The sequence below is a fragment of the Pan troglodytes genome, chromosome 1 (assembly GCF_028858775.2).
Source record: "Pan troglodytes isolate AG18354 chromosome 1, NHGRI_mPanTro3-v2.0_pri, whole genome shotgun sequence".
Taxonomy (NCBI): Eukaryota; Metazoa; Chordata; class Mammalia; order Primates; family Hominidae; genus Pan; species Pan troglodytes.
Genome location: NC_072398.2, coordinates 1,212,171 through 1,239,258, shown reverse-complemented (window position 1 = coordinate 1,239,258; position 27,088 = coordinate 1,212,171). Strand labels below are relative to the sequence as shown.

General features: G+C 44.4%; 2 protein-coding genes and 1 long non-coding RNA gene across 5 annotated transcripts in view; 2 read left to right on the top strand and 1 right to left on the bottom strand.

Moving 5' to 3' along the window:
* Positions 1 to 27,088, top strand: part of TRIM58 (tripartite motif containing 58) — a 61,137-nt gene that overhangs the window by 10,866 nt on the left and 23,183 nt on the right. For 2 of the 3 annotated variants that reach the window (XM_016942353.4, XM_054675072.2), the window contains one exon: positions 51 to 151. In XM_016942353.4, coding sequence (XP_016797842.3) covers positions 51 to 151 — 101 coding nt within the window. Of the gene's footprint in view, positions 1 to 50; positions 152 to 10,700; positions 14,919 to 27,088 lie in introns of those variants that run through there. The other variant, XM_009441849.5, reaches the window with a different exon arrangement.
* On the top strand, positions 65 to 25,830 carry OR2W3 (olfactory receptor family 2 subfamily W member 3). The gene is made up of 2 exons (XM_024353128.3): positions 65 to 151; positions 24,246 to 25,830. Exon 2 carries the CDS (start codon positions 24,276 to 24,278, stop codon positions 25,218 to 25,220), a length of 945 nt encoding a protein of 314 aa, XP_024208896.2. The 5' UTR covers positions 65 to 151; positions 24,246 to 24,275; the 3' UTR covers positions 25,221 to 25,830.
* Positions 10,428 to 14,271, bottom strand: LOC129138287 (uncharacterized). Its single transcript, XR_008541468.2, has 2 exons — positions 14,072 to 14,271; positions 10,428 to 11,331 (listed from the first exon to the last, which is right to left on the bottom strand). It is a non-coding gene; the product is annotated as an uncharacterized LOC129138287 (long non-coding RNA).

The following is a 27,088-nucleotide window of genomic DNA, read 5'->3' as shown; positions in this document are numbered from 1 at the left end:
GAGCTGGTGGAGAACCCTGCTGACTTCTGTGGTTTCTGTGCTCTTCCCAGAAGTAAGGCTGTCACAAGGCTGGAAGCAGAGAACATCCCCATGGAACTGAAGACAGCATGCTGCATCCCTGGGAGGAGGGAGCTCTTGAGGAAGTTCCAAGGTAGTTGCATCTTAGAGACTGGGAATGAGGCTGCCTGGGGTTTGCCTCGTATTGTGGTTTGTCATATGCCAGTCAGCTGCAGTGACCAACAGAACCTAAAGTCTTAGTGGCCCAGATCAGCAGAAATTTATTTTGAGAGTGTGCTGTTGGTTTGTTCCTGGGTGTGGGGACCACTGTGCCACATCTTCTCACTCTGGTACCCATACTGACAGAGCTCTACCTCCCTCTTGGTGCTGGGAGCCATAGAAAAGGGCAGGTTATTGAAGAGATGGGGGAAGAAGTTCTCTTCCAGAGTCAATACAGCACGTCACTTCTGGTCACCAAAATGTGTGGGGATTTCTCCCCGCAAACAGCCAGTCAGTTCTCCAGCAGATGCTCCAGCCAGATGTCCTTCCATGCAATTTGGTTTTGACACTATCTACCTGGATAGCACCAGGTTCCCCGGGTTGAGGGCTTCGTCCCACAAGACTGACCCCACTTCAGATGCTGGTCACAAGCACAGGTTGTGGCCTGTGATTCTGACCAACTGACTGTAAACTGGGGTTCCCACAACCCTCTTCTTGAGTTCACTTAATTTCCTGAAACAGCTGACAAAACTCAGGGACACATATTTACTCATTTATTATAAGGGCGTTACAGAGGCTAGAGATGAACAGATGGAAGAGATTCTTAGGGCGAGGTTTGTGAGAAGGGGTACGGAGCTTCCACGCCCTCTCTAGGCCTGCTACCTTTGGAACCTCCATGTGTTCAGCGATCTGGAAGTCCTCAGGACTCAGTTCTTTTTTGTGTGTGTGTGATGACGTCTTACTCTGTCGCCCAGGCTGGAGCACAGTGGCGCCATCTCAGCTCACTGCAACCTCCACCTCCCATGTTCGAGCGATTCTCCTGCCTCAGCCTCCCGAGTAGCTGGGATTACAGGCACATGCCACCATGCCTGGCTAATTTTTATATTTTTAGTAGAGACGGGGTCTCACCATGTTAGCCAGGCTGGTCTCGAACTCCTGACCTCAAATGATCTGCCTGCCTCGGCCTCCCAAAGTGCTGAGATGACAGGCGTGAGCCACTGTGCCTGGCCAACGAACTCAGTTATTTTGGGTTTTTATGGAAGCACTATGTAGACATGATTGATTAGATCATAGGCCATTGGTTTATCAACCCACCCTTAAGCCCCTCTCCGTCTTCAGAGGTGGGTGGGGGTGTGGCGTGGAGGACTGAAAGTTTCAAGCCTCTAATCACATGGTTGGTTCCCCTGGCAACCACACCCAGTGGGAGGCTTTCTGGGTAATCACCAACCACAATTCATCTTATTAGCTTGCAAAAGACACTCTTATTTCTGGAAATTTCAAGGATTTTAAGAACTGTATGTCAGTAAACAGGATATAGACCAAATACACACTTCACAGTATCATAGGCATGGTGAATATAGACCAAATATATACTTCCCAGTGTCATAGGTATGGTGCCTCCTGCACTGTAGACCAAATACGTACTTCACAGTATCATAGGCATGGTGAATGTAGACCAAATATATACTTCCCAGTGTAATAGGTATGGTGCCTCCTGCACTGTAGACCAAATACGTACTTCACAGTATCATAAGCATGGTGAATGTAGACCAAATATATACTTCCGAATGTCATAGGTATGGTGCCTCCTGCACTGTAGACCAAATACGTACTTCACAGTATCATAGGCATGGTGACTCATGCACTCCTCTTAAAGGCACCCATGCTGAATTGGAGCATCTGGCCTTCCTGAGATTTCATGGCTAAGTCAAACTATCAAGGAGACAGTGTAGGGGGCAAGGGAAAACTTTCCCCTTTCCCTATGAATGTTTGCTGAAAATCAACTGACCAAAGACAAATAGGAACAAAGGCATAGAAAAAGTTTAACATTCATAGCACAGTGGAATCGCAGGAGAATAATTACCCAATAACTCAGTGGGATACAGATGCTTATATACCTTTCTTTATTGGAGGAAAGGGAGATGGGGAGGTGTGGATGATTTTAGGGAGATAGTAATTGATTTTTTGGAGGATTCGTTGGGCTTGGAGTGCATACAGTGGCTTGGGACAAAGTGTTGAAAAGTAGACAGTGGTTTGTGACTAAAGTCTGTCCAGGTGTATTGACAGACTTGTCTGTCTTCCTGCAATATGAGCTAAATTAATTAAAACGCAGGGACTTCAGGCAGATAAATGAGTGTTAGAATAAAGCTTCTTACAGTGTGTGATGGTCTCCAAGGGCCTTTAATTTAAACTAATGGGCATACCAGGGTGCCATATTTTAGGGTAAAATTCCCTGGTCTCCTTCCGTGGGAGAGTGTACCATGCCCAGAAAAATTAGGATTGGTATATTCATGAGCAGTATCAGAGTCACGGCCACCCATAGAGCCTGCACCACCACGCCCAGAAGAACGAGGATTAGTATATTCATGAGCAGTATCAGAGTCATGGCCACCCATAGAGCCTGCACGACCACGCCCAGAAGAACGAGGATTAGTATATTCATGAGCTCAGAGTCATGGCCACCCATAGAGCCTGCACCACCATGCGCAGAAGAACGAGGATTAGTATATTCATGAGCTCAGAGTCATGGCCACCCATAGAGCCTGCACCACACCCAGAAGAATGAGGATTAGTATATTCATGAGGAGTATCAGAGTCACGGCCACCCATAGAGCCTGCACCACCACACCCAGAAGAACGAGGATTAGTATATTCATGAGCAGTATCAGAGTCATGGCCACCCATAGAGCCTGCACCACCACGCCCAGAAGAACGAGGATTAGTATATTGATGAGCTCAGAGTCATGGCCACCCATAGAGCCTGCACCACCACACCCAGAAGAACGAGGATTAGTATATTCATGAGCTCAGAGTCACGGCCACCCATAGAGCCTGCACCACCATGCCCAGAAGAACGAGGATTAGTATATTCATGAGCTCAGTCATGGCCACCCATAGAGCCTGCACCACCACACCCAGAAGAATGAGGATTAGTATATTCATGAGCAGTATCAGAGTCACGGCCACCCATACAGCCTGCACCACCATGCCCAGAAGAACGAGGATTAGTATATTCATGAGCAGTATCAGAGTCACGGCCACCCATAGAGCCTGCACCACCACACCCAGAAGAACGAGGATTAGTATATTCATGAGCCCTATCAGAGTCACGGCCACCCATAGAGCCTGCACCACCACGCCCAGAAGAAGGAGGATTAGTATATTCATGAGCAGTATCAGAGTCACGGCCACCCATAGAGCCTGCACCACCACGCTCAGAAGAACGAGGATTAGTATATTCATGAGCAGTATCAGAGTCATGGCCACCCATAGAGCCTGCACCACCACGCCCAGACGAACAAGGATTAGTATATTCATGAGCAGTATCAGAGTCACGGCCACCCACAGAGCCTGCACCACCACGCCCAGAAGAACAAGGATTAGCATATTCATGAGCAGTATCAGAGTCACGGCCACCCATAGAGCCTGCACCACCACACCCAGAAGAACGAGGTTTAGTATATTCATGAGCAATATCAGAGTCACGGCCACCCATAGAGTCTGCAACACCACGCCCAGAAGAACGAGGATTAGTATATTCATGAGCCGTCTCAGAGTCATGGCCACCCATAGAGCCTGCACCATGCCCAGAAGAATGAGGATTAGTATATTCATGAGCAGTATCAGAGTCATGGCCACCCATAGAGCCTGCACCACCACGCCCAGAAGAACGAGGATTAGTATGTTCATGAGCAGTATCAGAGTCACGGCCACCCATAGAGCCTGCACCACCACGCCCAGAAGAACGAGGATTAGTATATTCATGAGCCGTATCAGAGTCACGGCCACCCATAGAGCCTGCACCACCACACCCAGAAGAACGAGGATTAGTATATTCATGAGCTCAGAGTCATGTCCACCCATAGAGCCTGCACCACCAGGCCCAGAAGAAGGAGGATTAGTATATTCATGAGCAGTATCAGAGTCACGGCCACCCATAGAGCCTGCACCACCACACCCAGAAGAATGAGGATTAGTATATTCATGAGCCGTATCAGAGTCACGGCCACCCATAGAGCCTGCACCACCACGCCCAGAAGAACGAGGATTAGTATGTTCATGAGCAGTATCAGAGTCACGGCCACCCATAGAGCCTGCACCACCACGCCCAGAAGAACGAGGATTAGTATATTCATGAGCCGTATCAGAGTCACGGCCACCCATAGAGCCTGCACCACCACACCCAGAAGAACGAGGATTAGTATATTCATGAGCTCAGAGTCATGTCCACCCATAGAGCCTGCACCACCAGGCCCAGAAGAAGGAGGATTAGTATATTCATGAGCAGTATCAGAGTCACGGCCACCCATAGAGCCTGCACTACCACACCCAGAAGAACGAGGATTAGTATATTCATGAGGAGTATCAGAGTCACGGCCACCCATAGAGCCTGCACCACCACACCCAGAAGAACGAGGATTAGTATATTCATGAGGAGTATCAGAGTCACGGCCACCCATAGAGCCTGCACCACCACGCCCAGAAGAACGAGGATTAGTATATTCATGAGCTCAGAGTCACGGCCACCCATAGAGCCTGCACCACCACACCCAGAAGAACGAGGATTAGTATATTCATGAGCCGTATCAGAGTCACGGCCACCCATAGAGCCTGCACCACCACGCCCAGAAGAACGAGGATTAGTATATTCATGAGCTCAGAGTCATGGCCACCCATAGAGCCTGCACCACCACGCCCAGAAGAACGAGGATTAGTATATTCATGAGCAGTATCAGAGTCACGGCCACCCATAGAGCCTGCACCACCACACCCAGAAGAACGAGGATTAGTATATTCATGAGCAGTATCAGAGTCACAGCCACCCATAGAGCCTGCACCACCACACCCAGAAGAACGAGGATTAGTATATTCATGAGCAGTATCAGAGTCACAGCCACCCATAGAGCCTGCACCACCACGCCCAGAAGAACGAGGATTAGTATATTTATGAGCAGTATCAGAGTCACGGCGACCCATAGAGCCTGCACCACCACGCCCAGAAGAACGAGGATTAGTATATTCTTGAGGAGTATCAGAGTCACGGCCACCCCTAGAGCCTGCACCACCACACCCAGAAGAACGAGGATTAGTATATTCATGAGCAGTATCAGAGTCACAGCCACCCATAGAGCCTGCACCACCACGCCCAGAAGAACGAGGATTAGTATATTTATGAGCAGTATCAGAGTCACGGCCACCCATAGAGCCTGCACCACCACGCCCAGAAGAACGAGGATTAGTATATTCTTGAGGAGTATCAGAGTCACGGCCACCCCTAGAGCCTGCACCACCATGCCCAGAAGAACGAGGATTAGTATATTCATGAGCAGTATCAGAGTCACGGCCACCCATAGAGCCTGCACCACCACACCCAGAAGAACGAGGATTAGTATATTCATGAGCAGTATCAGAGTCACGGCCACCCATAGAGCCTGCACCACCACACCCAGAAGAACGAGGATTAGTATATTCATGAGGAGTATCAGACTCACGGCCACCCATAGAGCCTGCACCACCACGCCCAGAAGAACGAGGATTAGTATATTCATGAGGAGTATCAGAGTCACGGCCACCCATAGAGCCTGCAGCACCACACCCAGAAGAACGAGGATTAGTATATTCATGAGCAGTATCACAGTCACGGCCACCCATAGAGTCTACATTTGGTTAGACTATGGGCTTAAAACTGTAGCTGATATGAGTAACGTTACTTCCAGTAAATTTACATTTCCTTGCTTATAAAATGCTAAAAATAAATTGCTTGGAGGACAAAATGAAACATTTGAAAGCACCCCACCTCCTAAAAGTAATCAATATGAAAGCACTGCAAAGTTATCAATTAGCAAGAAGTTTGGTTTAATTTATTGGCTGAGAATTTGATGAGTTGCTTGAATTAGTGAGTCAATAAAGCCAAAAATATTGTCAGTTATTTTCATGTAGGAATAAGCAGTGTCACAAAAAACTAGTGTGTTTAATCTGATTGTATTATTCTTTAAAACAGTATAGATTCAGTATTGTTTACAATTTCATTTTAAAATCTAATTTATCCGAAGTAATGAAAACTATGTCTAAATAGTGACTTCACTACTTAGAGGGAAAGAGTGTAAAGTCCCTTAGTGAGAAAACCCATCTCTGCAGCGTAGTACCCACGTTCTCCTGGGTAGATGAATGTATGCTAAATGCCCAACTTGATTAAAATCGTCATGGCACCCTCAGACTCAGTAACCTCATATCCACATTTGTTTTTATTGAATGAAATCATTCAAAATGTGTGATTAATTTTATCTCATCCATTCTTTTAAACATTGGAATATATCATTCAACAACAACAACAAAATACTCTGCAATCCGTAGCTTTGTGTTGCAGATATGTACTTCACCAAAATACACAGGCTGTAAGTGGCTGACACAGAATATTGAAGAAAATCAAAAAGAGTATGCAAAGGGTAATGAGAAGTTCTAGTTTTGAATAAGGTGACCAGGAAAGACCTCGCCCCACAGGGGATCACCCAGCAAATATATGATCTGGAAGAAAGCATTCAGGCAGCAGAAATGAGCGCCAAGGCCTGACATGGAGGATGGCAGGTGTGTTCCAGGAGCTGTGAGGATGTCAATGTGAGGACTCTGTGGCAGAGTAAGTGACAGGAGGGTCGGAGAGACCAAGGAAGGGCTAGATAGGCAGGCCACTCTGAGCATGATACTTTATCCCTGAGTGAAATAGGACATCATTGAAAGTTGTACCTAGAAAAATAGTTTGATTGGACTAATGTTTTATGAGGATGACTCTCTATGCTTTCTTGTAAGTAAATTACAGACAGGAGAAGATTGACATGGGAAAAGCAGTTAAGGGTCTTTGCAGTAATTTGATGAGAGATGATTATGTGTTGGAATAGATGTTATTACGGAAGGTGCCGCAAGATGGACAGATTTTTGTTATATACTGAAGGCAGAGCTGTTAAGATTTGCTGTTGGATTATATATGATGTGCTATAAACAGGAAGAGCCATGAATGATTCCAAGGTTTTGGATCTTGCGAACTGGCAAAATGTGATTGCCACTTATATTGATGAGGAAAGCGACAGTTGAAGCAGAAGAAGGGCACTGGGTTTTGGATATGTGGATGTTGCGATGAGTGCTAAATATTCAAATGTTGCTATCAAGTGGGCGGATGAATGTACAATAGGGAGTTTCAGGGTAAAGTTCAAAGCTAAGCACGTGCATTGGGAATCAGTCAGCATATGAATGGAATTTTATCAAAGCAATGAACCAGCCAGCACCCGGGTAGATAGGGAGTGAGGTGAGAGAGAGAGAAGAAGTCCAAGTCTTGGGACTATAGGTTTCTCCAGTGGTGGTGGTGGAGGAGAAGAGAACAGCAAAGAGGATCAAGGAGTAGTGAGCAGTGAGGGAAGGGAAACATGGATGAGTGTTATCTTTGGAAAAGGGAGATTTTCTAGCACAAGTAGATTCTCAGTGTTGAGAGATACAGAAAAATCATTGAAGACGAACTCTGGGCCGGGCGTGGTGGCTCACGCCTGTAATCCCTGCACTTTGGGAGGCCGAGGCGGGCAGATCACCTGAGGTCAGGAGTTCCAGACCAGCCTGACCAACCTGGGGAAACCCTGTCTCTACTAAAAATACAAAATTCGCCAGGCGTGGTGGTGCATGCCTGTAATCCCAGCTACTCGGGAGGCTGAGGCAGGAGAATCACTTGCACCCAGGAGATGGGGGTTGCAGTGAGCCAAGATCATGCCATTGAACTCCAGCCTGGGCAACAAGAGCAAAACTCCATCTAAAAAAAAAGACAAACTCTGACAAATAACCATTCATCAACACGGAGGTCCCTGGGAAGATGGACATGCGCAGTTTGGTTGGGGTATGGTCACATCATGATGAAGAATTGAGTTTAGGAGAGGAAGGGGTAGGGAGAGGAATGGGATATAGACCATATCAAAAGCCATTTCACAGATCTCTTTTGTTAGAAATGAAGCAGACCAATGTGCCGGAAGAGGAATGGCTTGGGAATACATGACCTGTTAGATTGTGTTAAATGCACAATCCATGGAGACCTACCTTTCAATCTCTGTTGTTTACCTCTAGAGTTTGGGAAGACCACATAAACTCTTTGATTCTGAATCTACTCTTGTGTAATGTAGGGATGACAATGGCGACCCTCAGGGTGGTTACATAATAAAAATAATGCAATGCGCAGTTATGTGACCACTCAGGTTGGGTATCAATAAAAGTTCACTAGGCCGGGCGTGGCAGCTCACGCCTGTAATCCCAACATTTTGGGAGGCTGAGGGGGATGGATTGCTTGAACCCAGGAGTTCGAGACCAGCCTGGGCAACATGGCAAAACCCCTTCTCTACAAAAAATACAGAAAACTAGCTGGGCATGGTGGTGCATGCCTTCCCAGCTACTCAGAAGGCTGAGGTCAGGGGATGGCTTGAGTCTGAGAGGTGGAGGCTGCAGTGAGCTGTGATTGCACCACTGCACTCCAGACTGGGCAACAGAGTGAGACTCCGTTTCAAAAAAAAAAAAAGTTCACTGGAAGTGTTTAAAGGCAAATAAGTATAGTGGTAGTGGCAGCAGTAGTAGCAGTAGCAGTAGCAGTAGAAACAGTATTTGTTCTGATATTAAAAATCAAACTATATTAACATGTTAGTCTGATTTCGCATTGCTATAAAGAAATACCTGAGGCTGGGTAATTTATTAATATAAGGAAATATGCTTTATTTTGGCTCATGGTTCTGTAGGCTGTACAGGAGGCATGGTGCTGGCACCTGCTTCTGGTGAGGCCTCAGGAAACCTACAGTCATGGTGGAAAGCAAAGGAGGAGCCAGCGTATCACATGGCAAGAGGGAAGCAGTGAAGTGGGGAGGCGCCAGGTTCCTCTTAAACAACCAGCTCTTGCATGAACGGATAAAGAACTCACTTATCACCAGTGGGATGGCACTAAGTCATTCATGGGGGATCTGCATCCATGATCCAGCACCCCCCACTAGGCCCCACCTTCAACATTGGGAATCACATTTCAACATGAGACCGGGAGGGGATACACATCCAAACCATATTATTAATTAACTTACTACTTATAAGCAATGCTAATAAGGAAATGCACTGAATATTTTACATCCCCCCTTCACTGAGGTTTCATATCTAGATGTATTTATTTATTATGTATATGGGTCAAATGTCTCATCAATCTCACTGGGACTTCAGAGTATCAGTATTTTTTATTGTTATATAACGCATAACTACAAGCTTATGTGCTTAAAGCCATACCATTTAGTAGCTCATGGTTCTGAAGACCAGACATCCAAGTGGGATCGGCTGGCTCCTCTGCTTAGGTTTTCTCAAGGCCCAAATATGGGTGTTGGCCAGGCCAGGCTAGGCTTCTGTGTAGGTCGGGGGAAGAACCTTACCTCCAACCTTATTCAGGTTGTTGGCATAATACAATTCTGTGCAAATGTGGTACTGAGATTCCTGTTTTCTTGCTGGCTGTTGGTTGGGGGCTATTCTCAGCTTTGGAGATCACTCTCAGCTCTAGAGGTCACTCATTTTTCTCTTCATGTGACCTTTCCATCTTCAAAGCCAGCAAAGAGATATCAAATCCACATCTTATTGACCTTTCCTGCTGCCACCAACCCAATAGCCAGAGAAAACTTCCTGATTTTACAGGACTTGTGGGATTCGATTAGACTCACCTTGATAATCTCTCTCTTGTCATATCGTGTAACATACTCATGAGGCTAACACCAGGGTGTGAAGGTCATGGGGTCCATCTTAGAATTCCGCCTACCACAGTAATATAACTTTGGAAGTAGTGGATTTAATATTAATAAAATTCTATAGATTTTTAAGAAAAAAATTCCTAAGGGGTTTATAAATTTTATGTTAAATGCAGAAGATCCTCCTAAGTGCACCCAAATGCTTTGGATGTAAGCCAGACATGGTGGTGTGCACCTGTAGTCCCAGCTGCTGGGGAGGCAGACACGGGAGGATTGCTTGAGTCCAGGAGTTTGAGGCTGTCGTGTACCATGGCTATGCGCATGAATAGCTCTGCACTCCAGCCTGGGCAACATAGCAAGACCCCATCTCTCTGTCTCTCTCTCTCTCTCTCTCTCTCTCTCTCTCTGTCTCTCACGCACACACACACACACAAATGCTTTAGATATAAATGAAAGGAAACTAAATGATAATTCACTTGGTTTGTCGTCATCAATAGTTGTTTTTATTGGGGAAGTTAAAGAGTTCTGGGTTACGCAGAGGTGACAGTGGAATACACCAGAAAGTTATAAAGAATAAGAATAATAAAGTAATAAAGAAGGTTTCACCTGTAAGGTGAAATACTGATTTGTTTTCTCTAGGAGTTAATAGAGAGAGAAAAGTGAGGAACTGTGGGACTATTCTTTTCAGTGGTTTCCTAAGTTTCTACCAGTCCTTTCTTTCCTTTCACCTGCTCCACCACATTCTTTCCGCAGTGGATGTAAAGCTGGATCCCGCCACGGCACACCCGAGTCTGCTCTTGACCGCCGACCTGCGCAGTGTGCAGGATGGAGAACCATGGAGGGATGTCCCCAACAACCCTGAGAGATTTGACACATGGCCCTGCATCCTGGGTTTGCAGAGCTTCTCATCAGGGAGGCATTACTGGGAGGTTCTGGTGGGAGAAGGAGCAGAGTGGGGTTTAGGGGTCTGTCAAGACACACTGCCAAGAAAGGGGGAAACCACGCCATCTCCTGAGAACGGGGTCTGGGCCCTGTGGCTGCTGAAAGGGAATGAGTACATGGTCCTTGCCTCCCCATCGGTGCCTCTTCTCCAACTGGAAAGTCCTCGCTGCATTGGGATTTTCTTGGACTATGAAGCCGGTGAAATTTCATTCTACAATGTCACAGATGGATCTTATATCTACACATTCAACCAACTCTTCTCTGGTCTTCTTCGGCCTTACTTTTTCATCTGTGATGCAACTCCTCTTATCTTGCCACCCACGACAGTAGCAGGGTCAGGAAACTGGGCATCCAGGGATCATTTAGATCCTGCTTCTGATGTAAGAGATGATCATCTCTAAAATTCTGTTCCCAAGATGCAGTCCTAGCGTAGCGAACGTTCCTGGAGTGGGGTGAAGGATATCAATATACTAAGTTTTAACTGATACCCCATTTAGGTCAGCACTTGATTTGTTGTTGCTGTGAAATATTTCCATGGGACAAAAGAGGGAATATGAAATATTTGCATATGGGAAGATTACAGAGCATAATAATTTTGTAAATGGAGCAATCTCAACCTCTATTGCTAGATCACATTTTCTTGATGTCTTCCTTCAAATTAATGACCTTGGATTACATAAGGATTTCTATGCATTCATTATAATTTGTTATTCCTTTCAATATCCTTGTATTTCAAATCTTCCATATAAGAATTAGACATGGCAATTCTTAAATTGATTCAGAATGGTCTGATACTATTCCAGTATCACCTCCTTAATTCTGTTTCTCTTCGTTTTCCTGATTTTCCTTCTCATTGTCTCCTTCCCCGCTCTGTCTCTCTCTCCCTGTCACTCTCTCTCTCTCTCGTTCCTTATTTTTTGTTTCTTACCTCTTACTGTTTAACCTGTTGCTTCCTTCTAGATTAATACATTTAGAGCCATTCCTTTATATGGTCACATTTCCTATGACTTTACTCAATTACTTTTAAAATCCTTTCTATTCTGAGACTAATTTTTAAGAATTACAAAGCTCATTCCTGTGAATCTAATATCACTAACTCCTAGACTTTTTCCTTTTTCTTTGGATACACTTTAAGTAGGAATTTATCAGAATTTTCATTCAACTCGTTCTTTAATGTAGATATTTACTAGTTATAAGACATTAAGTCTGGGTGCAGTGACTCACGCCTGTAATCCCAGCACTTTGGGAGGCTGAGGCGGGTGGATCACAAGCTCAGGAGTTCAAGACCAGCCTGGCCAACATGGTGAAACCCTGTCTCTACTAAAAAAAAAAAAGAAATAGAAAAATTAGCTGGGCATGGTGGCAGGAGCCTGTAATCCCAGCTATTCTGGAGTTGGAGACAGGAGAATTGCTTGAACCCTGGAGGCGGAGGTTGCAGTGAGCCAAGATCTCACCACTGTACTCCAGCTCAGTGCGAGACTCCATCTCAAAAAAGAAAAAAGACCTCAAACAACACTTCTCTCTCTCTTTTAGCGGCTTGTTATGGTTCCTATACATGGAACAATTATACTGGCCTCACTGTGTTATGGTAAATATTTAAGGTCATATTTGATATTGCTGGTTTGAATTCAGCTTTTCCATTTAAATACATTATAATGATGAAATGATGATAATATTTAACTTATTTTTAAAGTATATTCTGTACCTTTCCCACAAAAATGTTAAAAGTCATTGAAGGCTAACCTTACTGCCTTCTTTGTATCACTGTCTTCTAAATAATTATCATGGCTGGGTACGGTGGCTCACGCCTGTAATCCCAGTACTTTGGGAGGCCGAGGTGGGCAGATCATGAGGTCAGGAGATTGAGACCATCCTGGCTAACACAGTGAAACCCCGTCTCTACTAAAAATACAAAAAGAAATTAGCTGGGCGTGGTGGTGGGCGCCTGTTGTCCCAGCTACTTGGGAGGCTGAGGCAGGAGAATGGCATGAACCCAGGAGGCAGAGCTTGTAGTGAGCCGAGATCACGCCACTGCACTCCAGCCGGGGCAACAGAGCAAGACTCCATCTCAAAAATAAATAAATAAATAAATAAATAAATGTTACACAAATGCTAAAATGTTTAAATGGTAAATGCTTCAATGCTAACCAAATATTAATGGCAAATTATTTAACATTATCTGATAATAATCTGCAGAAGGTTTAATTTTCCTCCTCAATTTGAAGTTCAAGATGTTTTTCTCTTCCAGGGAGATTTTTTCGACTGACATCTTTAACTTACCTTCCAATCATATTACTAACGTAGCCTTCTTCCTAGATTTTTTAATTGTTTGATCATGAGCGAACACTTCTACTCTCTGTGATAGATTTGCAAACAGAGGGAATAACGCATCCTCGTGTCCCTCTTCTTGGTGTTCCACAGGCCATGTGTGCCCTAGCCCTCGTTCATGCAAGGTCTGTGTAGGGAAGGTGGACTTCAGCTCAGCAACAGCATCCCTTCCCACAGGGATCAGGTGGGTGGCTTGAGATACCCCTTCCATGGGGCACCACCCATTCAGTGAGACGGGGAAGCCCTGGGTGGGAGGGAGAACACCTCCACATGTCTTCTACTCTCTCCATAGGATGGAATGAGTGTCCCAGTCCCAGGAGTATCCATTTCCCACTGTGTAGCCCAGTACTCTAGTCTCACTGTCTCTGCTGAATCCTGTCTCACTGTGCATACTATTGTCGTTTATATCAGTCAGTAAACCAATGTGAGTCTTCATCTCTTGCATTCTTAGGTTCACAGTTTTGTGTGTCTCCTGTAATGACCCTTCTCTTCCCCTTTCCAACTCCTGAAAGATTGCCACTATTTCCTCTGGAACTTTGTTTCGTTACCAGCAAAATCCTCGACATCCATACCCGTTTCCTGGCTTTCCCTCTCCTTTCCTCTGAATGGTAGTCTTTTATATTCAGCTGTCCACTTGACATCAAAATAGACATTTTGAACTCAATTTGCCTAAAACTTAACCACAAATTTCTCCCCAAGTCTCTCCCTAACTGCAACAACAAAAACCACAGGCTTCTCCCTGTCACTGGATGGCAACTCCGTTCTTTTGATTGCTTAAGCCAGGCATCCGATTGAGTACTTTCTTGATTTCTCCAGCCCACATCCAGTCCATCAGCAAGCCCTGTTGGTCCTACCTTCAGAATATGTCCGGGGTTCAGTTGTCCTGGCCACCCTACTGCTGTAACCATGGTCAGAACTCCATCCTGCCCCTCTGGATTATGACTTTCGTTTCCTCACAGTGGTCCTGCTTGGGCTCTAGGCCCTTCCACTCCCATTCTCTCTACAGCAGCTGGGCCGATTCCTTTAGCACCCAAGGATATGTTGGCATCACAGTGACTTAGATACCATCACAAAGACCTCCCATTCAACTTAGAGTGAAAGTCAGAATCCTCACAGTGAATCCCCAGGCCCTAGAGGATGTGAACCCCCAGGCCCTAGAGGATCTGAACCCCCATCCCTCCTCTGATTCCCTCTTCCACCCCCACTTCCCTTTGCATTCCGCTTCAGCTGCCCTGGCCTCATGGCTGGATTTCCACCAAAGCAGGCACTTCCCATCACAGGGCCATTTCCCCACCTGTGGCTTCTGCTTGACATTCCCTTTTCCCTGATGTCCCCTTGACTCATTATTCCCTTTCTTCCTTAAGTCTTCTGAGATCCAGCTTCTCAGTGATACCACACAGCCCTACTCCCCCAGAGCCCACCTAGAGCTCACCTTTCCAGTCGCCCTTGCTAGGCTCAGTGGAGGCTCTTTGTTCCCCATATAGTACGTGTCGTCTAGTGTACTATATTGTTAGGCTTATTTAATTTATGTATGTTTTGCCTTTTTGTGCTAAATGTAAACACCACAAGGGGAGGTATCTTTGTCTGTTGCCAATGATACATTCAATGTTTCTCAAGCACCCCCAATGCTGGTTTGTATGTGGTTATCACTCAATCTGTATTTGTTGAATGAATAAATGATTGATTATGTGGAGAGCAAAATTGATGGACCTGAAAATGTTTTGCAAAATGTAATATAGTCTACTGATACAATATTTATTATTATTGGCCAATAATGTTTAATGCCAAGGGCTAAATTAGTAAAATTTTGGGGATATAGAGAAAAATTGAGCAGAAGTCTTAAGTTTGTAAACATAATGGATTTTGTGACCTGATAACTTGGCATGTCCAGGCCTAGTCCCATTGAACCCCCTGTGGTTTTGATTCCCTGTGACATCACAGTGACACCTTTGAATTATGCTTTGTCTCATACTCCATAAGCCACCTCTCAAAATGGTATCGTCACTAAAAATATGGGGAACTTTCTATAAACTTACATAGACTACAACCTTTTAAAAAAAAATTGATGTTAATGTTTTATGTTGCCTTTCTTCACCTAAACGATATGGTGCATCCACACCATCTAGAAATGGGGTGTCTTGGGTCTGCTGTCCTTCCCGTCGCTTCCCTGTTACTGTGCATTTCTGTTATATACATTTGGATTTTTTTCTATCTCAAATCATAATTTTTTTTCTTTCTGACATATCCTTAAGGACTGCTCTGACAGTTACCAGTGAAATTGTTTTGTTCTCTATAAAAATTTGAACATCAACCCTGGTAGAGCACAGTGGCTCATGCCTGTAATCCCAACACTTTGGGAGACTGAGTTGGGAGGATTGCTTGAGACCAGAAGTTTGAGACCAGCTGGGCAACAAAGCAAAACCTGGTTCCTACAAAAAAAATACAAATTAGCCAGATACGGTGGTGCAAACCTGTAGTCCCAGCCACTTGGAAGGCTGAGGCGGGAAGATTGCTTGAGCCCAGGATTTCAAGTCTGCAGTGAGCCAGGATCATGCCACTGCACTCTGGCCTGAGTGACAGAGTGAGAACCTCTCCCTTAAAAAATAGAAAACTAAAAGAGAAAGTCAATCCCCAACATGAGCTTCTAGCCTTTTCTAAGCTATAACCCTCCAGAACTATGTCTACATATCCAGAAGTCTGGATAATTTATTCAAAGAACTAATTTGCTCAATATCCCCCGATATGATTTGGCTTTGTGTCCCCACCCAAATCTCATGCTCAATTATAATCCCCAGTGTTGGAGGTGGGCCTGGTGGGAGGTGATTGGATCGTGGGGGTAGTTTCTCATGGTTTAACACCATCCCTCTTGGATGAGTTGTGAAATCTGGTTGTTTAAAAGTGTGTGGCTCCGCAACTTTCTCTTGCCCCTGCTCTTGCCACGTAAGACACCAGTTCCTGCTTTGCCTTCTGCCATGAGTAAAAGCTCCCTGAGGCCTCCTGGAAGCAGATGCTGCCTTGCTTCCTGCACGGCCTGTGGAACCGTGAGCCAACTAAACCTCTTTTCTTCATAAGTTTTCCAGTTCCAGATATTTATAGCAGTGTGAGAACAGGCCAACATACCCTCATGACCCCTTCTCCAAATCAGGTGACTGGTTTATCAATTTACTAAGCTTTTTTTTTTTTGAGATGGAGTCTCACTCTGTCACTCAGGCTGGAGTACAGTGGCATGATCTTGGCTCACTGTAAGCTTTGCCTCCCGGGTTCAAGTGATTCTCCTGCCTCAGCCTCCTGAGTAGCTGGGACTACAGGCGCCTGCCACCACACCCAGCTAATTTTTGTGTTTTTAGTAGAGACGGGGTTTCGCCATGTTGGCCAGGCTAGTGGTCTTGAACTCCTGACCTCAGGTGATCCGCCTGCCTCAGCCTCCCAAAGTGCTGGGATTACAGGTGTGAGCCACTGCACCCGGCCTTAGACTAATTTTTCTAGCATGTTGAGAAGGCCCTGAGTGAAGAGGACTGGGAGGAGGGGATACAGGGAGCAATCAGGAGTGGGAAGTGAAATAACCTCTTTAGCCAGCAAAAGTAATGGAAAGCACTTAGAGTGGTGATTGCAACCCCTAGAACCCCAGAACGCAGAGAATTGGGAACACTGGGATCTATTCAACCTGTCTGCCCTCCAAGCACTGACTCCTTGGTACTTGCTTTCTCTGTGCTTCTGGGGCCCCCTGTGGTCTGCTTTTCTATTACACAGGGAGGAAGAAAGGATGTCAGGGCCTGCATATGTGTACCACACATATTCTGTGAATTCTACACCATGTAGAATAGTCTCTTTACTCTCTAATTCTCTGACTACATCTACCCAAAAGTACCCAGTCATATTGTTAAGTTTCTTAGTTAATTGACTCTAAGTCTGATTTTTTTTCTGACATTGCTTGGCTATTTCTGTATATTTATTTTCTTTAAAAAATTCAGCATTGCGATGTCATTTTTGCCCTTATAAGAGCATTGAAAACATAGTTACATATACATATCTAAGTCATGATACTTGCTCAATTTCCTTATCAGTTTTTGAAACTATAAACCTATATATGCTAACATCTTCCTTTCAAATCAAAAAGTAAAAATAAGGCTGGGCGCAGTGGCTCACACCTGTAATCCCAGCACTTTGGGAGGCCAACGGGCGTGGATCACCTGAGGTCAGGGGTTCAAGACCAGCCTGGCCAATATGGTAAAACCTCATCTCTACTAAAAATACAAAAATTAGCCAGGCGTGATGGCGGGTGCCTATAATCCCAGGTACTAGGGAGGCTGACGCAGGAGAATTGCTTGAACCCAGGGGGATGGAGGTTGCAAGTCACAGTGAGCAGAGATTGCACCACTTCACTCCAGCCTGGGCAAAAGAGCAAAACTCCGTCTCAAAATAAATAAATAAATAAAAATAGAACAGGCCATGCTGTAGCTCCTTAATGTAATAATACACTTTATGTGATTTTTTTCACTATGTAGGACAATGGGTTCTTTCTCTTTCATACATAAAAATATTAGTAAAAAGAAGATGTCAAAATATTTTGGCCCTATTTTCAGCAGATAAAACGAGAGAGAAAAAACAAAATGCATGATTCTGTTCTAGGTAGCATGGGACCAATTATGCCTCGGCTGTTTTCTTAGCCATATAATGATTGCTGGGAACAGGGGAGGGGAGCAAATGGCTCATTGGTATTTATGTTTTTAGAACAGCAATGAATTGAGTCCCCTAATTTTACTTATGTGAGGTAGTAAATTCTTTTTATATCAAGGGACAAATTCTCATGGTCCTCATTTTCTCTCTGGACCTGACGGGAGATGGGGCAATTTGATGTGGTGCGCGCCTCTGCCTCAGTGGATGTGCTGGTGATCCCTGTGGGTCTGAAGTTTCCCCAGCGCTTCGGGCTGCTGATGAACCCAGGCCGCCATCAGGGTCCGTCTCCAGTCTTCCCTCAGCAGAGCTGCAACACTGCGTAATTGCAAGAAACCCCTATTCACTAATACTGTGGGCCATTGCATTTATAAGGAATGGGCCAAGCCTGAGAGAGGCACTTGGATTTCCTTACGCCTGGCTACAGCACCTGTGTGCGCCCGAGAGGGTAGAAGGCATTTCGTGACCTGGCTGAGGCCCTCTCGCTATGTCTGTGTTCCTGCATTCTTTGAGTGTGGCCTAGCAGCATGCAAGTGAAAATGGTGAGCAGGTTTCTGGATTGAGGAACTCAGCTCAGAGGTCTGCACGTCTAGGTTGGTTTGTTAAATGAATAAGTCATAGGGAGTGCCTCAAGGGTTAAAAAAATCTGAAGAACATACTCCTTGCTCTTAGAACATTTATAAATTATGACAGGCCGGGCACGGTGGCTCACGACTGTAATTCCAGCACTTTGGGAGGCCGAGGCAGGCAGATCACGAGGTCAGGAGATCGAGACCATCCTGGCTAACACGGTGAAACCCCGTCTCTACTAAAAATACACAAAAAAGTAGCTGGGCGTGGTGATGGGCGCCTGTAGTCCCAGCTACTCGGGAGGCTGAGGCAGGAGAAAGGCGTGAACCCGGGAGGCGGAGCTTGCAGTGAGCCGAGATCGCGCCACTGCACTCCAGCCTGGGCGACAGAGCGAGACTCAGTCTCAAAAAAAAAAAAAAAAAAAAATTATGACAGATACACCAACACACAGACATACACAGACAGCACTTATATCACAAGTCGTTTAATTATAACAAAGCACTACATCTACCAATGCAAAATTATTATTATTACTATTATTATTATTATTATTATTATTATTTTTGAGACAGTGTTTCGCTCTGTCTCCCGGGCTGGCATACAATGGGGTGGTCTCGGCTCACTATAACCTCCGCCTCTCGGGTGCTAGTGATTCTCCTGCCTCAGCCTCCCGAGTAGCTGGGATTACAGGCGTGCGCCACCACCCACGACTAATTTCTTTTTTTTTTTTGTATTTTTAGTAGAGATGGGGTTTTCCATGTTGGTCAGGCTGACCTCGAACTCCCAACCTCAGGTGATCCGCCTGCCTCAGCCTCCCAAAGTGCTGGGATTACAGGCGTGAGCCACCGTGCCCGTTCTAATGAGAGTCTTCTTTAACCTCCACTTCACTTTCTAAAAGTGAGTCTCTTTTTGGCGGGGGTGGGGGAGGACAGGGTCTCACTCTGTCGCCCAGGCTGAGGTGCCAGTGGCATGATCACAGCTCACTGCAGCCTCGACCTCCTGGGCCCATTGACCCCCGTACCTCAGTCTCTTGAGTAGCTGGGACCATACCTTTGTGCGACCGTGCCGGGCTAAGGTTTAATTTTGACTTTTGTACAGATGGTGTCTCCCCATGTTGCCCAAGTTAGAAATGAGCCTTTTCAACAATTTCAAACCGTACGTCCAGATATCAGTTCTGTTTGAATACAAATACAGTCATGCGTTGCTTAACGATGGGGATGTGTTCTGAGAAATGCGTCGTTAGGTGATGTTGTCGCTGTGTGAGCATCACAGCATGTAGTTACACAAACCCAGGTGGTGTATCCTACCACAATCCTGGGCCATAAGTGTCTGGGATAGCTTGTCACTCCTAAGCTACAGACGAGTACAGCATGGTACTGTAGTGAATACTGAAGACAGCTGTAACACCGTGGTAAGTATATGTGTATCTAAACATAGAAAAGGCACAGTAAAAATACTGTATAAAATAGAAAAAATGGTAACCTGTCTAGGGCATTTACCATGAATGGAGCTTGCAGGACTGGAAGTTGCTCTGGGTGAGTCAGTGAGTGGGTGGTGACTGAATGTGAAGACCCAGGACCGTCGTGTACATGACTACAGACTTTATCAACTTTGTACACTTAGTCTATATTAAATGCATTAAAAAGTATTTTTCTTTCTTTAATTAGAAACTATCCTTAGTTTATGGAAACATTTTTACATTGTAAACCTTTTACTTTTTATTAACTTTGTGACTTTTTTTGTAATAGCACTTAGCTTAAAACACACATTGTAAAACTGTATGAAATACTTTCTTTTTATTCTTATTCTACAAGTTATATTCTATTTATTTTTTTATTTTTATTTTTATTTTTTTTTTTACTTTTCAAACTTTTTCATTGCAAACTAAGACACAAGCAAACACATTAGCCTGGGTGTCCACTGAGACAGAATGATCAGTACTACTGTCTTCCACCTCTACACCTTGTCCCACTGGAATGATTTCCGGGGCAGCCACATGCATGGAGCTGTCACCTCCTATGATCACAATGCCTTCTACAATACTGCCTGAAGGACCTGCCTCAGACTCCTCTTGAGGAGGTGAAACCACCACAGGTGTAATTTGTTGTTGACCAAAATGTGTTGTTCTGCAACATGTGCCTGTATACATATATATGTACCATGTGTGTTTGTGTGTGTATAGTGAGAGTTTGTGAACAAAAAATGGAGTCACACTACATATAATCTCACTATACATTATATTTAGCTTTCTTTCTTTCTTTCTTTTTTTTTTTTTTGAGATGGAGTCTCGCTCTGTCACCAGGCTGGAGTGCAGTGGTGCGATCTTGCCTCACTGCAACCTCCGTCTCCCGGGTTCAAGCGATTCTCCTGCCTCAGCCTCCTAAGTAGCTGGGGTTACAAGCATGCGCCACCATGCCTGGCTAATTTTTGTATATTTTAGTAGAGATGGGGTTTCACCATCTTGGCCAGGCTGGTCTCGAACTCCTGACCTCGTGATCCACCCTCTTCAGCCTCCCAAAGTGCTGGGATTACAGGCGTGAGGCACCACACCCAGTATAGTTAGCTTTCTACTTGTTTGATATTAATATCTTTTTTTTGGACAAAATTCTGGGTAATGTCATTCCAATTTAGTGATTGTTTCCAGTCATCGTCTATTAAATCATGTCTATCACTTTAACATACCTTGTTTCCCAGTATTATCTATTTCAGTAGATGCTATAATGAAGTTTTTGAGAGTATGTGTTTACTGATTGAGGGTTAATAAATGCAAAGCAGATTCCTGGATGTGGAATTAACAGGGCAATGAGAAAAGCATGCCATTTAACATTTTATGAAAGACAGATATTTCTTTTGTTAAAATAATATGTACTATGTCAAGGTATATGTGTATTTAAATAGTCATTTTTTTAAGATCTCTCCAAAGATACTATTTCAATTTTGACTCTTATCAAGAGTTCATGAGGCCAGGCATGATGGCTCATACCTGTAATCCTGGCACTTTGGGAGTCCAAGATGGGCGGATCGCTTGAGATCAGGAGTTCAAGACCAGCCTGGGAAACATGGCAAAACCCCATCTCAACTAAATATACAAAAATTAGCTGGGTGTGGTGGCACATGCCTGTAATCTCAGCTACTTGGGAGGCTGAGGCAGGAGAACCTGGGAGGATGAGGCTGCAGTGAGCCCAGATCACACCACTGCACTCCAGCCTGAGTGATACAGTGAGACTCTGTCTCAAAAAAAAAAAAAAAGTTTATGAGATTGGACTTATTTCCCACATTTTTTCAAGCTCTGGATATTACCACACTTTTCACTATTTACCTATCTGGAAAAGCAAATATCTTTATATTTAAATTTTTATAACCTCAATCATCAGTGAAAACATTTCTAATGTTTATATCACTTGCTTATAAATCATGCATTTTCCTGTGAACTGTTTCTTCAAGTCATTACATATTTTTCTTTTACTACAGGTTTTTCTTGCCACTTTTTTGAGAAAAAAATTAAGTAAGGTAGCCTTCATTTGTCTTGTTGAATTTTTCTACTATTGTTATTATTTTTTAGACTTTGCTAGTAGTGTTTCTTTTTTGTTTTGTTTTGTTTTGTTTTTGAGACAGAGTCTCACTCTGTCACCCAAGCTGGAGTGCAGTGACACGATCTCGGCTCACTGCAACCTCCGCCTCCCGGGTTCACGCTATTCTTCTGCCTCAACCTCCCAAGTAGCTGGGATTACAGGTGTGCACCACCACACCCATGTAATTTTTGTATGTTTAGTAGAGAAGGGGTTTCACTGTGTTGGCCAGGCTAGTTGTGAACTCCTGACCTCAGGTGATCCACCCACCTTGGCCTCCCAAAGTGCTGGGATTACAGGCATGAACCACCGCACCTGGCCAAAAGTGTTTCTTAGAGTGTAAATTTTTCTAAATACGTAATACAATTTATCTATGTTTTGCTTTTTAACTTTTGAGAATTGCAACTTGGCTTATGATGTATACTTATTCAAGATAATTGGGAAAAAAAGGAAAAATAACTGTCATGCTTTCTGATTGTAGTTGTATTTTTTAAATGTTTAAATATATAATTTGTAATTTTATATTTTTGGTGTAAGGAATAAAGAAGCGACCCACACTCCCTTCCTCCCACAAATGCCTTGTCAGTTATCATGATATAGTTATTGTATTTTCAAAGCTTGATTTGATATAAGATAGTTTCTCTTCAGTAGGCTTTTTTTCTTCTGGATTTCTCTGGCTAGACTTATGGGCTTGTGTTCCTGTTCTGTGTTTGCATGACACTTCACCTTTTTTTTTTAACATATGTAGAAACCTTGACACTCACTGAACTTGTATATGTTTTATATATTTATATTTCATATTAAAACTCTCAAAGCATATCTGTAAACTAAGTAAGGTAGATTTGATTATTACCATTTTAGATGAGAAAACTGTGAAAAGACAAATGAGCTTGCTCAGATCTTGTAATTTAGTCTTGTTGGTGTAGGGATAATGCAGAGTAGTTTGGAGCTGTAGCCCAAAATGTATGCATGTATTTATTTTTATTTGTCTTAGTTTGAGAGTACTGTTTTTTTACCTCCACGTATGGATTTATATTAATTTGCGACTACTGCTTTTTACCTGCACATACATGCTTATATCTATTTATATTAATTTGGGAGTACTGCTTTTTACCTGCACATACATGCTTATATCTATTTATATTAATTTGGGGGTACTGCTTTTTACCTGCACATACATGCTTATATCTATTTATATTAATTTGGGAGTACTGCTTTTTACCTGCACATACATACTTATATCTATTTATATTAATTTGGGGGTACTGCTTTTTAGCTGCATGTATTGCATAGTGGCGAAGTCTTGACTTTTAATGCATCCATCACCCAAACACCAGGATGGACCAAGTCTCCCTATATCCATCTGTAAGACTTGTGGTTTGTCTCATCAAATATGCTTTGCTTTGAATGTGATGTGGTATTGTAGTTGGAATGTGATAGAGGTTTCTGTACACATGCATGAATTTTGCATTACAGTTGTAATATCTGTTACAAAGTTTTTTCAATCTCTTTTATCCTCTCAAGCAGTATATAGTACTTTGGAAGAAAAACCCATACACTCTATTTCTTCAATACCAGGCCCATTTAAAAGACAGAGAGAAAAAAGAGATTTTATGTATATTTTGCTTGTCTCTTACATTATTTATCTACTGAGGTAATTTTAAAATTACCTCAGAAATGATAACCCAACGAATGAGGTGTGTCTTTGAGACCAGTAATAGATAAAGTACTCTGTGTGTAATGAGTATTTCCTAAATACTATTGATGGATTATTTTGAGGCTCCATTTTGAGTCCTTGAGGTTTTTGGCAGGAACTTAGGGACTGGAGTCTCTAGAAAAATTCATGGTTTGGCCACAGCAGGATTTGCCTTCACTTCACTGGATTTGGAGGCAGTGCTACTGGTGGTTTAGATTGCACACTCTCTGCACACTCTCAGCTACATTGCCGGGGTTCACAATCAGCTCTGTGTCTTCCTACATATCACAGTTTGCTCAACACACATGTGTTTCAGTTTCCTTTTCTATAAGTTGGGAGCTAATAATAATAGTGCAACTCCATATAACTGTTGGGGTTAAATGAACAAAATAAATATAAAAAGCATAGAAGAATGCTTAGCTTCTGATAGGTTAAATGAATAAAATAAAAAGCAGAGAAGAATGCTTAGCTTCTAGTAAGTTCTCCCTTAATATCAGCTGTTATTATTATTATTATTAGGATTGATATTTCTGTTCAGCTGCAGTAGAGATGGATGGAACCAATGGCAGCACCCAAACCCATTTCATCCTACTGGGATTCTCTGACCGACCCCATCTGGAGAGGATCCTCTTTGTGGTCATCCTGATCGCGTACCTCCTGACCCTCGTAGGCAACACCACCATCATCCTGGTGTCCCAGCTGGACCCCCACCTCCACACCCCCATGTACTTCTTCCTCGCCCACCTTTCCTTCCTGGACCTCAGTTTCACCACCAGCTCCATCCCCCAGCTGCTCTACAACCTTGATGGACGTGACAAGACCATCAGCTACATGGGCTGTGCCATCCAGCTCTTCCTGTTCCTGGGTCTGGGTGGTGTGGAGTGCCTGCTCCTGGCTGTCATGGCCTATGACCGGTTTGTGGCTATCTGCAAGCCCCTGCACTACATGGTGATCATGAACCCCAGGCTCTGCCGGGGCTTGGTGTCAGTGACCTGGGGCTGTGGGGTGGCCAACTCCTTGGCCATGTCTCCTGTGACCCTGCGTTTACCCCGCTGTGGGCACCACGAGGTGGACCACTTCCTGTGTGAGATGCCCGCCCTGATCCGGATGGCCTGCGTCAGCACTGTGGCCATCGAAGGCACCGTCTTTGTCCTGGCGGTGGGTGTTGTGCTGTCCCCCTTGGTGTTTATCCTGCTCTCTTACAGCTATATTGTGAGGGCTGTGTTACAAATTCGGTCAGCATCAGGAAGGCAGAAGGCCTTCGGCACCTGCGGCTCCCATCTCACTGTGGTCTCCCTTTTCTATGGAAACATCATCTACATGTACATGCAGCCAGGAGCCAGTTCTTCCCAGGACCAGGGCAAGTTCCTCACGCTCTTCTACAACATTGTCACCCCCCTCCTCAATCCTCTCATCTACACCCTCAGAAACAGAGAGGTGAAGGGGGCACTGGGAAGGTTGCTTCTGGGGAAGAGAGAGCTAGGAAAGGAGTAAAGGCATCTCCACCTGACTTCACCTCCATCCAGGGCCACTGGCAGCATCTGGAACGGCTGAATTCCAGCTGGTATTAGCCCACGACTCCCAACTTGCCTTTTTCTGGACTTTTGTGAGGCTGTTTCAGTTCTGACATTATGTGTTTTTGTTGTTGCTCTTAAAATTGAGACGGGGTCTCACTCTGTCACCTAGGGTGGAGTGCAGTGGTGCCACCATAGCTCCTTCGACTATTGGGCTTAAGCGATCCTCCCCCACCTCAGCCTTCCAAGTAACTGGGACTACAGGTGTGCATCACTGGCAGTGGGAATTGTGGCTTTTCTGTCTTCTATGGAGATGGGGTCTTGCTGTGTTGACCAGGCTGGTCCCAAACTCCTGGCCTCATGTGATCCTCCTGCCATGGCCTCCTAAAGTTCTGGGATTACAAGTGTGAGTCACTGCAACTGGCCAACATTATGTGATTTATGTGTGAACTATATAACACAAATCATCCCCAAAACCCATCATGATCTGTAAAGCAGCTGCAAAGAATGAAGTGAGACAAACAGTTGTAAAGATGAGTTTCCACCAACTTATACCAGAGTGCTAAGAGGAAATAACTCTTCTCAATCAGAGCTTTGCTTTGTTTGTTGTTGTTTGCTTTAAAGTCTAACACACCCGACATGTTTCAGTCAGAATGACCCCAAATGCATCACTGTTCTCCACGTGGTCCAAGTGCCTCTCTGTTTAGGGCCATCAAATCATGGAATGCAGCGCAGTTTGATATTTTCTATATTCCCAATTCCTACCCAAACCTTTTCATGAAATCGTAGAGTTTGTTTTACCCTTTATCTGGTGTAAGATTCTGCATAAATCAAAAAGTGAACCTGTAAGCTATGATGCATGGGTCGTTTGAATCTTAAAGCATCGTTCTTTCTCAGGCATGTTTTTTTCATTATCAGTAAGAAGAGCCTGACATTGGTTTAGTCCCTTCTGTGTACCAGACGCTCCTAATTCATCTAACCTCAGTATTTGTATGAGGTCAGCATGATTATCATTATTCCCATTTTATCTCCCTGGTCCTTGAGATCTGAAGGTTAAATCTTTTGCTTGAGGGGAACTGAACCAGGGTTTTTTCCAAGTTCTGTCAGACTCCCGATTCATATGGTTTCTATTGCATCATGAAATTTCAAAGAGCAAAAATCCTTAAGCATTTGGCACACAATGTCAAAGACCCTTTGGGGCTAAGGGGCATGACTGGCTACTGTTCCTTACACATTGTGGTCCTCAGTGTGTCCCACTAACGTGCCCTCCAGTTATCTGAGGTCTTGTTCCAATGCAATTCCAATTCAGCTGGTGATAAGAGGGGTCTGAGTTTCTGCGACTCTGCAAACCTCCCAGGTGATGTCCCTACTTTGGGGACTCGGACTACATTTTAAGGACCTAGGAAGTATATCACCCCCTGCTCTTGTTCCGGGCATTTGGAGGGTGGACACATTCTGGAAAAAGTTGGGAGAGTGTTCATAGACCAAGGGCGAACACAAGGTGAGAGGGAGTGGTGTGAAAGGCCAGCTGAGGGGCGGTCCTCATTCCTCTGCCATTGCTCCTGTGCCCCGCTCCCTCCTCCTCCACAAGTGTATTTCTGCGCTCTTTTGTATCCTCACCTCCACAACTCACATCTAAAGTCACCAGCCCCAGGGCATTGTGTAAGTGTAAACAAACCAGAGCCCCAGAGAGGGGGATTCCTGTGCTTCCAGAGCACCCCCTCTGACTATTCAAGGATGCTGTTTGTAAGAAGTACTGATGTGGATGTGTAGTAGGAAGAGCCGCAGACAAAACTCCTCAGACACCCAGTTAGAGAAGGCAGGGGTTTATTCGACCAGGGGCATCAG